The 14,255-nt window shown below is 40.3% G+C and overlaps 1 protein-coding gene across 1 annotated transcript in view; it reads left to right on the forward strand.

Annotated features, from left to right (window-relative positions):
* KIAA1217 overlaps nucleotides 1-14,255 on the forward strand; it is a gene marked incomplete at both ends in the record, with an annotated part of 184,618 nt that overhangs the window by 119,959 nt on the left and 50,404 nt on the right. The window contains one exon of the mRNA XM_080639653.1: nucleotides 12,905-13,737. Coding sequence (XP_080495779.1) covers nucleotides 12,905-13,737 — 833 coding nt within the window. The remainder of the gene's footprint in view (nucleotides 1-12,904; nucleotides 13,738-14,255) is intronic.

A 14,255-nucleotide genomic window follows, 5' to 3' on the forward strand; every position in this document is an offset into this window, starting at 1 on the left:
GTGATGGTCATAGCTTCTTTCCCCTCAGGAGTTCACAAGTCACTTCAACTGGCATTTACCTGAAATGCTCTGCTCACTTCTTTCCTAAAAACCATCCTCATGTTCTGACCACCCTTGCCAAAACCTCCACAAAGCCTAAGAATGTTAAAGCAAACTAAAGAAGTTTACATTGGATGTATTTTGTTCTTCCCTCTTCTCCTTCCATTCTTCCTCTCTCACTCTCCCACGCTTGCTATGATAGACTACAGCATTGTAATAAGAAGAACCATTGTAAAATTGTTTAGTCTTAAAGAAAATTTGCATTAGTTCATGTTTTCCCATTCTCATTCTGTTTGCTCGTTCTTTCATTGATTTTTTTGTTTTTGTTGAATATTTCTTCATATGCTACAGTCTCTTTAATCCTCCTTTTTTTCCCATCAGTGCCTCACCTCCTAGTTTAGGTCTCCTATTTTAGTTGGGTTTTTTTTTTTTTTTTCTTTATTATTTATTATCCCTTTCTTATATCCCTATTTAGTTCTCAGCACTCCATCTCCAATCTCTCTTTCATCTCTGGCCTTTTTCCCAAGCTCTTATTACTGTCCTTCACCTTGTCTCATTCACTTTTTGTTTTGTCTTTTTTTTCCTCTTTCTTGTGTAGTTTTACACTCAGAATTCCCTATTACCTTCTCATGTAATTCTTCTTTACCTAGCCATCTCTTCCCAGTGTCATAGAATCATAGAATCATTTAGCTTAGAAAAGACCTTCAAGATCACTGAGTTCAAGTCATGAGTTGTGTATTAGTTAATGTTTGCAGCATATGACTCTTGCTATTTTTAATTAATATTTCCGCACTACATGTGGACTAAGCAGGAAGAAGTTCATGCTACAAACTCAGTCCTCTACATTTAGGCTTTAAAAAATTTTGGCAGAAGTAAAAGTGCTAATGGTAGGAAGAGGAAAAGGAGAGCTTCTGTACTGGTCTGTTGAAGAATAATACTTATTACCAGCTTCAGGCTAGAGACCCTTAATTCTAAGCTCAGTCAAACACAAACCCCAGGCCAGGCTGGATCCACCAGGCTGCCATTATCCCCTCTAGTTACAGTATCTCAGCTTCACTTACAAAGAAGAAAAAAAAGGGAAAAAATAGGATGAAGAACGGAGCAGAAAGTGAGCTAAATGAAAAGACAAACAAGCAAGATCACTAGAGAGAATTCGGGAAAAAGTCTGATCCTTTTAAGCTTAGGGTAGAAATTGCTGCCCATTGGAGTCAGTGGCAAGAGGCTGGGAAAGCCAAAGGGCATCTTGCCCTACCTGGCTGTAGAGGGAGTGAGCTGACTCTGGAGGGTGCCTGGCTGATTGTCTTTTAATGCAATATTAGATGAGACAAATCCGCACTACAGAGCAACTAATAGTGCTGTCTTAGCTTTTGAGAGGTGCTTAATGCATATATGCCTGTGACACATACTGTGATACTTTCCTATAGCTAGGAAAATCTTTGTTTAAATCAGTACAGAAATGAGGGGGGAAGCATGAGGTTTAAATTACAGGGTAGAGAGACAGACTGCAGACCTGACGTAATAGCTCAGTTTTGCAGAACCTTCTTCATGCAACTCCAGTGAGAATTGGCTATATTTGCTCTTGTAAACTTAAAATAAATTTTGAGAGGTTTATGGAGTTTCCAGCACAGGATTTCCCACTTGTATTTGCTTGCCTTTAATTTTTGAAATCCCTAGAAATCTAAAATTCCTGATTATGTTGGTCTGCCATCACCAAAAGATAGACCAAAAATGTACTGCTGGTGTGGAAAACATGTATGTATGCATGTATACATAATGTAATTTACATGTTACAATGAAACACTGTTCTCTTGGAGCTTAGGTGCTCACATGTAGGCTGCTTCACACTGCAAGCTCCAGCTCTTCTACTGAATGTGCTGCTTTGCCAGCAGTGAAGCTGTAGAGCTGCCGGTCCCCTTTATAGTGGTTCACTCTAGCTAGTACTTATGTGCTCTGGGGTGTGGGAGGGCTTTTTGTTTGTTTGCATTTTTTTTAAGAGCTATGGAGCTTGGAATGAGCATAAGAGAACTTTATGGCACTTATGTCTACACCAAGGCATATTGGTTTCACTGCATGCCTTTGGAATCAGTAAACAGAGGGAATAACAAACAATGTGTATGTTTAGGAGAAGATAGTGTAGTCTGTACATAATCTCAAATCCCATATGTCAGGCAGCCAGAACTGTTCTGTTCCCTCCCTGTTTGTTTAGCTTGGCCTCTCAAATTCAAAGAGCTTCTGTAGGATTTTCAGTCTTCAGAGAAACACCACACACATCTTTTAGATATAATAAATACGGGCAGTGGGCTGGGGAGCTGATGTGGGAAACTTGAGGCCAATTTGAAAGAGTTATTCGTGGTTGTGGAGTGCAGCGTGGCACCAGCACAGCCTTGGCTGGGTGCTAGTGTGTGTGTCACCTTGGTGCCTTTGTGAAGGACAGCAACTCAGGGGTCAGTGTTCTGAACCTCAGGGATCAGGATTGGATATGACCACTTTTTTCTTCCTCTGCTGAATGTCTGAAGGCAAAGCTAAGGGTTGGTATCTCTCCTTTCACTGCAGAAAGCAGATAGCCACACTGAGAGGTTTCTGTCATGGTGCTTGCCTAAGCAGATGGAAGAAAGATGCTGATGGTGATTCTCCAGGTACCTTCAAGAGTCTTGTGTATCAGAGACTGCAGATTTTGGAGATCATGCATCCGAGTCCATACATAGGTATTTGCCCTCCTAAACTGTTAGTTTCTTAGCTCAGAATTAGAAGCTGGGTAGGCTATAGAACTGGGGGGTGGCATGAGAACTTCCTTGGCAAAAAAGAAAAAAACCACACCCAAAAAAACAAAACCCAACCTAAAATAAAACAGGAGAAATGCTTCTTTTGTAATACAGCTGTAAAAGCCATCATAAGTAAACTTTCGATTTGGATTCTGCTGGACTGCACTAACTTGTTGCACTTAAGCAAAACCCCATTGCCTCCATCACAAGCTTTGCTCCACAGTGCTGAGAATAAAACCAAGTCCTGAGGTAGTGAGTAGCAATCCAGCCTGGAAGTGCTTCCCTGTTTTCTGTCAAGGAAATGGTTGTTTACAGCAGTACAAGACATTAACTGCTTAATTATTTCCATCCATGAAAATATTATTAAAGGAATAGGAACCAAAAGAGCTGTTATCAGGGACAAAGAATTTTGATCAGCAGTCAAGCAATAAATTACATCTGTGCCACATGTGTATACCCCACAGTAAATATTCCTTGTCTTTATAATTGTGTGGTTTACTGATGTTGTGTCTCTAACATCTTTTCTGCTTAAAAAATTAAAGAAGCAAACAAAAAATGAAAGAAAAAAAATGAATTAATGTGTTGGGCAAACTGATGGAAAGGTCCAACAGATCAGGATTGTTAATAACAGAGAAAAAAGCAGGGTGAGTGGCAATTTAGCTCAGTGGTAACTTGGGCCTATCATTAACATAGACGTTAACATTTATTTTAAAGTAATAAGCTAACCTAAACTTCCAGGGTTGATCTCATGGAAGCATAGGGTGCTGTGCCTCTTAGGGGCATGCCCTTTGTTTCTATAGGGGGTTAAACTGAAAAAGGAACTCCTGTTCTGTACAGTACATTATAAACAAATATATGGCAAGTAATTAAACATGGGATAATACATGGCAAGTTAGGCTGCGCTTGAGGGCTCTGATAAAGTAATTGAAATGGAAAGTGATGCTTGAATGGTTTGTATGCATTGTTAGAACCTACAAGTTAAATTACACCCTTGGTAATGATATATCTGTGTAATATTTATGATGTTGTGCCTGATGTATTTTAAAATTAAAAGAAGATTCATTCCACTAATGAAAAACTTTTCATATGCATCAGACGTACTTGAAGACTCTTGCATATAGTGCCAGATGTATGGAGAACTAGTTATAGTATGTCTGATGTTCTGGGATATACTTTATCATGCTAGAGTCCAATTACTGAAAATGTGCATCCTACCAGCTTGCAATTCATTGCAGAGAAACTGCAATGAAATATAGTGGTCTTTTTTATCCTGCATATTAGCATAATAATGTGATTTCTCACTGAAGGTTTGTTAGCTTGTGAGGAAGAGCATAGATGGAAGAACATACTCTCTAACACTGTTGAAAAGCATGTGTGGCATAAAAGTGTACTAGGATAATTTGCTTGTATTTCTTACTCTTGATGTTTTTGAGTCTGGCTGGTCAGCATACCTAAGCAGCTTTTAACTAGGTCAAGTATATACATCCATTCATTAAAAGGGGATGCTTGACTGGTTAGTTAAACCTGCCAAATATAAACCAGATGCTTCAATGGTAAATACTGCTTTACTCCTATACAGCAAGAAACAAGCCTTGACTGATTAAATTTGAAATAAAAATAAATAGTTTTAACATTGTTTCTGTGCTATAATAATACTTTATTATAGTTCTAGTGCAAATATTTAATAAAATAATATTTAAAAATATTTTACTGAAAACTAAAAACTGAAAACTAAACATTTAAGACAAAATGAGTATTTTTCACATTTCTGAAAAGACTGTTTATATTACACTACATGTAATTTCATGGATTTCTGGTCAAGACCAATAATGGCATATAAATTTACAATGTACATTACAAATGAGAATGCACAGCAGCTGTCTACAGAGCTGGAGGACTTCTCTGCTGTTGGGCTGGGTACAGTAAGGGGTGGAACACCTAGATTTTTAGTTTTGGCTACCAGATCTGCTCTGATCTTTGTCCTGTTACTTACATCCTTTGTGTCAGGTTGCCCTTCTGTAGCGGAAGTGAATGATGCCTCCCTCACTAATGGCTGAGGGACTGAAAGCAATACTGTGATACAGAAATGTTACTTCAGTAAAGGTCCCATTACAACTGGTTCTTTACAGCAGTATTAGCTCATAGTCATGTGCTTAAATCATGTTTCTATTCTTTTGAATGCCAGTCATTATGATATAGGCATTTTTTTTGCTCACATAAAACCAAAAACAAGTTAAAAAAACCCCACAAAACAACAGCAAAAAACCTTACCCCTCCACCCCCCAACCAGAAGATAACTACTAAATTGCTCATACCATGAGATTTTTCCCTATGATGTTTAAGTGCCATCTCTTTTAGACTGTGAATACTGTATTTTTAAGAAGACATTTTCTACATACTGTGGTATTTCGAGGTGAGGGGATGGAAGGGAGGGAAGCATCCTTTCTGTTTGAATTTTTTTTTTTTACATTTGCCTTCTCTATTGTAACCTTTTAAAACAAAATAAAATCATCACGTCTAGTGTGGTGCGCTGCAAAGATAACTATGAAATTGATTTATAGGGGCCCCAAAGTTCAGGTTGGCCAAGCAGCTCAGGTGCTTTGTTAATGAGTAGACAGCCTCCTCCACGGAAGGGGCTTGCACTTCCTTCTATGAAATCTGAATAAGAAAAAAGCTTCTAAGATTATAAGTGCTGTATTTTTTTTTCTCCTAGAATTGTAAGTACTGGGTTTTCTAAATAATTGCAGTTATTCACCTGTTGGGGAATTAATATGTATGTGTTTCATGTTGTTGCCTTTGAAATGCACTCTCTTGCCTAAACAGAGGTTACTCACGATTTTATTTATGGCTTTCCCCTTTGTGAGTCTCTCTTGTACTTTATTCTATGATGTGAGTCTCTTTCTATACATCTTATGGGCACACATTAAAAAATGGTTGAGCGATTGAATCACATAGTGTTGCACAGTTTGTGACTGGGTGACATGCCAAGGAGGTTATTTAGTGACTAATTTCGAAGGGGAGGAGAAATTGCAGGCTTGTCATGTGGAAAAGTACTTCAGTCTATTGAAGCAGCGTTACTTAGATGACTGGTTAAAGCAAGATGGCCTGCCCCTGTTGTGAGCAGAGGGAACAAGGAACATTTTCACTGTTTCAAAACCTTTTCCCAGAAGGCATGGATATACAAAATATTATACCATAGACTGAGGATTTAGATTCAAGGCTGAAAACAGAAAGTGCTTTATTAGAAGAAGTGGAACCAAATGTTCATCTCACTGCTGTAGCTATACAAGTGATTTCCTTAAGTAACAGTAAGTGCCTTTAATTGTTTCAGAGCAAAAAAACCTTATCAAAGATTGCTTTATTTGTCCGTAGGTAGCAATGTTGTCTAAGAGTGTAATAAGACTGCGGATGTTTTTAGTTGTAGAAACGAGTACTCAGAGTAGCATCAGGATAGATGAAGAAATTATGCCTGAAAAAGCAGTCTATATATGATTTGGTTTGAAACTCTCCCTTCTCCTTGTTTGCACGATCCATCTTCAGTGTGCACATCGACTTAAAGGCAAGGTGAAGCAATCAAACATTATTTTTGATATTACCATTAAATTTGTTTTGCGGTTACTTAGTATTTTACGGATCTGTTTTACATTCCGTAAAAAGTGAACTAGGTATTCTTTGTTTTCCCCATGGGAGCTTTAGGATATGGTATGAATTAAGTGTATATGTAGTCAGGGATATAAAAGGACATACTGAGACATGTAAAATACCTTGAGGTAAAACATTTGTATTGCTGTAGGGACTGGGTTCGTGCACAAGCATGCTTTAAAGATATAGCTATAAAATAGATATAAAATAAGGGACAGTAATGTTCAGAATGCGTTTGATGCTCTGTGGCAGTTACAGTATGGTATCCTAAAAATTCTGCTCTTGAAGATAAAATAGTGCGTATGCCATAGCCTTTGTGTACACCTGCACAACTGGCAGAAATGTATGGAGAATGTATGTCACAGTGATGTTGAGTAGCATGGTAATGACACCTGAATATGGTTCACTCAGGATGCCTCCTTTCTGGACGATCATGTTTATGTGCTCTGAATTCCACCTCCTAGAACAGTGAACATCATCTTCTGGTTCTCCTGTTTTGTCCATGTCAGCTTCTAGGCAGCTGAGCCTGGCAAAAAAAAAAAAAAAGACAAGACTGTGAACATAGAAATTGGAAGACTGCATGGATTCAGCACCATTTATCATCACAGGTTCATCCTAAAAAACATCTTATGTTGTCTGATGGCAGCATTGTTGATCAAGACAAGAAAAACACAGAATTGAGCATAAATGGAAAAGGAAACCTCCAGTGATTCTCTTGACATATCCATATATGTGCAATTAGGTATTCTGTTCTGGTGTAATCAGTCACTAGAACCAGAAAATTACAGTTTCATAGGTGTTCTGAGTTTTTAGCTCAACTCTTCTTTCACCACAATAGAGAGATTTTACAGCTGGGCATATACCAAAACTGTGCAAAAGGAGCTAAAGAACTGAAACCTAGATGCCTACTAAGAATGGGAAGTTAATTATAATAAGTGTAGAGATTTCTCGGGGAGTTCTGCAAATCCTTGTCTGGAAAATTATGCAGGAAAAAACAATGGAAGTATTTGGGACATCTTAAGAACAGCTAGCTGGGTCTTAGAGCTCCCATTCATGGGAAATTTGAACATTTGAAATAAGTTTTATTTCACCAGCATGTGGTTCCCATAATGAAAAACAATTGTGAACCCTGGCAGCACTTAGAGCCTTGTACTGCAGGGCCAGACTCAGCTGAGGCCAGGTCTCCATCTTAGCCTAGGTTAGCTGTTTCATGGTCTCAACTCTCTCTTTTGAGCATCAGAAGACACATTCTTAGCCAAAATTGCGGAATAAATTTCTAGTCCACTGCTGAGGAGAGATGGACATTGAAACTGCTAGCATGTCTTACTATTTGGTCTAGAAGATCAGCCCAAAATTACCAAGTACTTGCTCTGCTGAAGAGACCATGGAAGAACTGGGGTCCCTACTCAAGGGCAGAATCTGAGTTGTCCCAGGTCTATGAATCTGGAAAGCCAAAACTCTACAGCACTTCAAGGATGTCAGATAAGAACTAATGTCAGTATTTGACTGAAATCTGCTGGGTGGATTGTGGGGTTTTTTTTCAACCTTTGTCTTTAGTTATTTTTTTACCAAATGTTTTAGATCTTTTGGATTAACATTGTCTGCTGAAATAATTCTTCATTGGAAAGTTCCTGACCAGAAAGAGCTAAAAAATATGCTAATGTATTTGCAATTTTCAAGTATGGCTTTGGGCAGCTGGAGGAACCTCAGTGATGTCTGATAGCATAAGGATTTGGCTTCAGACATATAGTCACGGTACAGATACTTAAAATTTCCTTTCAGACTGTTTACTAATTCTATAATTTCCAAATGCACTATTTATTATTGCAAATTATATTATTTTAGAAATATTCAAACTGCATATGACTGGGGTTTTACAAAAAAGGATTTGTTTCAGCTGTCCAAACCCAATCTTAATGAAAGATCAGGCATGAAAGAAGTGATACCACACAGTGCAACTACTGATTAAACTGAGGTTTTTGGACAACTACTACATTGAAGCTGTCAATTTATATTTTTATGAGGAAAGAGCACACTAATGGATTGTATTGTTATTGGATTTGGGGTTCTTTAATGAAGTCTTTACTGATTAGAAAAGTGAAGGATTGCCTCCTTTCTTAGAGGATTTTCTTCTGGTGAGCAATTTCCATAAAAGGTCACTTTACAGGTGCTTGAATTTATCAGTATTGCATCAGTACTTAGTGTTTCTGTAGCTTTTAGATCAAAGACTTTACAAGCTCTTAGTAAAATTCTTTGCAGCTGTCCTCTGTTTACTGTTGGGTGAGCCAGCTTGAGGAGCATAGGAGCAGTTTCCTCAGGGAAATTCAGGGTGTCAATGGGTAAGTAAGAAAAGTAATAGCTTCACATGCCTGAGAGGTGATTAATGGAGTCTGCTGGGAACTCCAGGGTGTCTCCAAGAGGGTGCCTGGATAAGTTCTATCTTGGGAACATGCTCCTTGTAGGTATTTTGGCAGGCTGAAGTCCTTGGGTCAAAGCCAGTTGGTGTGTTCTCTATTGATGTCAAGGAGGCCTGGGAGAGCGATGGGAAGGGCTGCCAGGTCAGAAACTCTGGCCTACTTTTCCCTTCACCTATGTTTTGCTGTGAGATGTTAGCAGATAATGGCACAAGTGAGGCTGTACTTCTGGTATCCAGCTGCATGGTGAGGTGAAGTGTTGGTGTGGTGCCACTGAATGGGCTTAGTAGGCTTAATACTGGCCTTGCCCTGATGTGCATGTGCCCCGTCTTGTGTGTGCCACAGGTGTGAATGATGTGCTGAAGGTAGCTGAAGAAACAGAAGTGAGAATGGTTTTTTTCATTGTGAGATGCCCATGTTGGGACAGGCCATGAGCTGTAACAAATTTAGAATAAAGACCAGCATAGTGTTCTATTAGTCCTGATGATGGACGGCAGACTGGGTTGAACCGCAGAAATTAACAGCTGATGAACCAGTGTATAGCAGTTTGCTATTTGGTATCTATAAGGCTTGTGAAACCTCAGCTCTCTCCTTCTTTCAGGGTAACAGTGCTATTCAAGAGGGCGGGAGCTGCCACAAGCTTTGTATTCTGCTCTATGCAGAGGCACTGGATCTGCTCACCCTTTGTGTGAGCTACCAGGAGAAAGACTCTTTGTAAGGTCATCCATTTGGGTAGATGAATAGCTGGTCTGCTACCTTTCTGCACATAATCACATTAAAAATATAGCAAGTTATTGAGTATGCCAACTAGTTTTGAAATAAAGAACACAATTGGTTTTATATGATGTTCACTCTATAGTATATAGAGGCACTCTTCAGTGTCTCTGTTGCTCTGTTTGAAAAAGAAAGCGAAAGATTCTTAGTGATGTCTTTTTACTTCAAATGTTTTATACAGAAATTATTGCTAGCCATGTACCATATTTTAATCTAAGGATTAAGACTACAAGTTTCCACTTCAAGGATGTAAAGCCTGTAGGTAGTAAGAGCAGTGAAGAACTGTGTGCTAAAGAAGACCACACCCTCAGGCAAATGTATTACATGGCTGCAGGCAAAAAGCACATGATCCTATGACTGCACTAAAAAATGTTCTTCCTTTTGCCCTCAAAGCAATTGGCTGTGATATAACCTAGAAATTCAGAGGCTCAGATAAGCCAAATATCCTCCTTCTGTGTTCCTGAGTCATGCAGTTGAAGTCCAGGAACATGTGGCTGAAGACATCCTGCGTGGAAGAGTGCTTGTTTTCATTGAGCGATGTGGGGGTTTTGTAGTGGAGGACTGGAGAACAAAATCAGCACAGAAAGTGGGTACATATGAAACAGAACAGTGTGCCAGGAATATCACACAGAAGATTTATAGATGAGAGGCAAGAAAAGACATCATTCACATTTTTAAAGTTGCCATCAGTGAAGAATCTGGAGATTTTGGCGAAGAAAGAAAATATCAACAAGTTGGCAAAAGACACTGTAATGCAGCAGTAAGGGTGCCTGACTCCCAGTCACCAGCCTAGGTCCCCGCACCTGCCCTGGGCACCCTAGACTCTACGGCTTCGACTGCTCCCCCCTTCTGCCTGCTACACCCAGGGGCTGAGTCATGGCTTAAAATAGAAAGTGAACTGTTCAGGAAAGGGTTGTGTGTCCAGGCGTTTGCACCCTGCCCAGCCCAATGGGGTCTTGATTCAGGCGCTGTACTCCAAGTGCTATTTTAAAGCAAAAGCATTATATACACAGCAGTACTCGGACACAGAACTTTGAGCCATAGCCCAGACCTGTACTTGAATTTCTCATTTCCATCTCAATGTATGGCAATATGTTAAGGTGGAAAATAGGAATTTTTCTTTGACGGATTTCTTTGATTTACGAGAAATGTATGAGCATATATGGGAATATGAAGTCCAGAAATTAGGGGAAGTTAAACCTGTTGCTTTCAAAGCTTCCATGGAAATATTCTCCTCTCTGCAAGGTAACACTGGAATTTTCCTCTCACTACAACCCAGCATATCCCATATGTCTATGATTTCTGTCCCAGACACTTTTGCATCTGTTGTAGCTTCAGCTGAAGCAACTGAACAGGGCATGGAATAGCTTGTCCAGCAGAAACCAGGGAAGATTTTCTTTCTCCGTGCTCTTCTGTCTGTGCAAAACATCTGCCACTGCCTACCCCTGGAATCATGGTCCCAAAGCTGCTCAAGTCAGTAGGAGTCTTTCTGTTCTGCTGGCCCAGGTCCAGAGTCTGAATGTACAATACAGCTCAGTATATAGCAGTGTTTCTTCAAGCCCATAGAAAACTATGTTGAATACCCACTGATAATTTTATTAATACTGTCTAGTTATATTTTATTTTAAACTCCAGACTACAGTAATTCTCTGTGCAAATGAAAAAAAAAAAAAAAATCCCACATTCCCCTTTGGCTCGTTGGCTTTTGTCTGCCTCATTTGTGACCCATCCCAGCGCGCTCCTTTGTTCTGCTACACTTATTTATTATTGCTGCTGCCATAATCAGGTTATCTCCTTTCTTCTTTCTGATACCTGATACTCCAGACTGTTGATCTCTTGCCCTGGGGAACGTCATTTTTAATTCCCAAGTGCGGAGACTGCTGTGATCAGAACAGCTATTGTTTATATACCACCATCTCAATTCCCTTAGCAGTGGAAAGACCTGTGGTGAGGCAGGAATAGAGCATAATTTCTTGCTTCATCAGCCATGGATCACTGTAACTGCAGTGAACCCAGTCACAAGCTCCAGTCAAAGTGAGGAGCGAGAGGAGAGAAAAATGGTGAAGACTTCAGAACAGCAGCTTCCACTTGCACATTAGTGTGTATTCTATAACTTTAGGAACGTGTAGTAGGGCTTGGTGATGCTCAGTTTTCTACAATCCCCTGGCAGTGATGGAGAGGGAAGCTGAAATTGCCAGCACAAGTTTTAGAAGCTGTGATTTTGTTCTTTTTTCTCTTCATATGTAATTGATGGAACCCAGCTGACTTTTCCATCTCCCTGTTTATCCACCTTATCCTAATGGCACCAGAGCAGGCACGATGCTTGCTAGAAGGAGAATTTCTCCTGTGTCTCTCATGGGTGCCCATCAGTGTTCAGCCACCTAGAGAGGTCGTTGCTGAGCAGGGTGAGATGCTACAGTCTCAAAAGCATATGTATCCATTGCAGAATTTTGCCAAGGCCTCTGTTAACAAAGCACTAATGTTGGTATGGAAGTTTTCCTTTTCTTTTCCTCATTTGCTCATTCCTTACTGCTGGCAGTTACTGCTGCTGCTTAGAAAACTATGATAAAATGTTCAATGACTCAGTGTGTGCTTTGGAAACTCTTTGAAGCACTGTTATCTTTGCGATGAAGGAAACCCATAGCACATGTAGTATAAGGTCAAACCATTTTCATGCAACCTGACTGTGTTGCAGTCAATAAAGGTTTGTGTGTTGTTCTCCTGTGCTTTGTGTAACAAAGACTACATCAAATTATTAGCAAAAGGCTACATCCTGCACTGAAGCAAATGGCTTATTAGTTGTAATATTTATTTTTTTTGTCTAAGGATTTCAAGTGTGTTTGTGATGCCAGAGCATCAGCATTTTCTTCCTGGTTTGGAATCAGTGAACTCTAGCCTGTGTGTTTGATCAATAAACTGTTTCAATTTGTCACTGGCTACATGTACTTAGAACACCTTCGCACTGAAGCCCATGACTTCATCTTCAGTAGCTATGAACATCAGATTAAGATAAAATAGTATTTGTGTAAATAAAAGCATTTTTAAAACTCTAGTATTCCTTTAACATGCAGCCCATTTTATTGCTATTTATAATTGCTATTCTTTTTCTTTGGCACTGAGGTGCCGAAGTATTTTACTTATGCAGCTGGAAAATAATTTGGTCTTAAGGGTTTGTTTTCTTTGCATTGTTTTTTCTGTAGGTTGTCGCAACCCACATCATGCTTTACACCATCAGTAGTATTATATCTCATATCTTTTTCCTTTTCTTTCTAGATGCAGAGGGAAATTGCTTATATGGGCCGAGATGGCCCAAATACTTCTCGCCCTGGATCTGCCACGCACTCTCCACATGCGATGCCCAGCTCTCCGCCCTCTACACCGGTACCCCACTCCATGCCTCCCTCTCCATCCAGGATTCCCTACGGTGGGGGCCGACCCATGGTTGTGCCAGGCAACGCCACCATCCCCAGGGACCGGCTCTCCAGTGTGCCAGCCTCACGCTCGATATCTCCCAGCCCAAGCGCCATTTTGGAGAGACGGGATGTGAAGCCAGACGAGGACATGAGTAACAAAAACCTTGCTCTGATCCGAAATGAAGGTCTGTATGGCGACCCCTACTTGTTTCACGAGGGGAGGATGAGTTTGGCTGCACCCCACACCGGACACCCCCTCGATGTCCCCGATCACATCGTAGCCTACCATCGCAGTGCCATGAGGTCATCAAGCACTTACTGCAACCCTTCTGTGCAGCCTGAAATGCTGGAGCAGTCCTTGTACAGACAAAAGTCACGGAAGTACCCGGAGAGCCATTTGCCCACTCTTGGCTCTAAAACACCTCCTGCCTCACCCCACAGGGTGGCTGACATGAGAATGATTGATATCCATCCTCACCATAGTGCTCACATTCCCCCCCACACCATCCAGCCTGACAGGTCTTCCCCCAGCCGCCAGTCCTTCAAAAAGGAGCCAGGACCACCTGTGTTTGTGGATGCGAAAGTACGGAGCACCCTTGGCCACCCAGGCATGGCTGAGGTGGTGCCCTCTCCAGTTGACAAGCAGGCTTTTGGCTATGGGTCACCTGCGATGCCCAAGGACAAGGAGACAAGGTAAGGCAGAGCTAGGGCTTAATTTATGCAATGAGAAATGTTCCTAAACCTCACATCTTCTGTCGTTTAGCACCCAGGGGACAGTGTAATGTGTAGGAGGCTGCTGCACTGGGCTGCAGTGCTTATTAGCCATCTGACAAGGTAGTTAGTAATTTAGAGGAGATGCAACACCACCCGATATTAATCTGAAAGTATTGTCAACCCATGATGAACCCCTAGTTATTTTCATTTGTGTAAATTTCAGTCGTTGGAAAAAAATATAATAAAATAAAATGATTAACTAGGGGTTTTCTTTCCAGACAACCAGATCATGTTACAAGAACAAATGATGTTCTGTTCCTGCTAATAAGGGAATATATTTCACCCCCGTTAAGAATGACACTCTGATATTACAATTTTGGTTCTTTATGGAGTGGAGTTTTTCTCATCTACTGTTAGGAAATGGGAAGAATTTATCATTACTGTCTTATCTCCTGTAAAACATGAATTTGCATAAAAATAGGACAGTTGTTTACAAT

Source organism: Psittacula echo (genome assembly GCF_963264785.1).
Source record: "Psittacula echo genome assembly, chromosome: 2".
NCBI lineage: Eukaryota > Metazoa > Chordata > Aves > Psittaciformes > Psittacidae > Psittacula > Psittacula echo.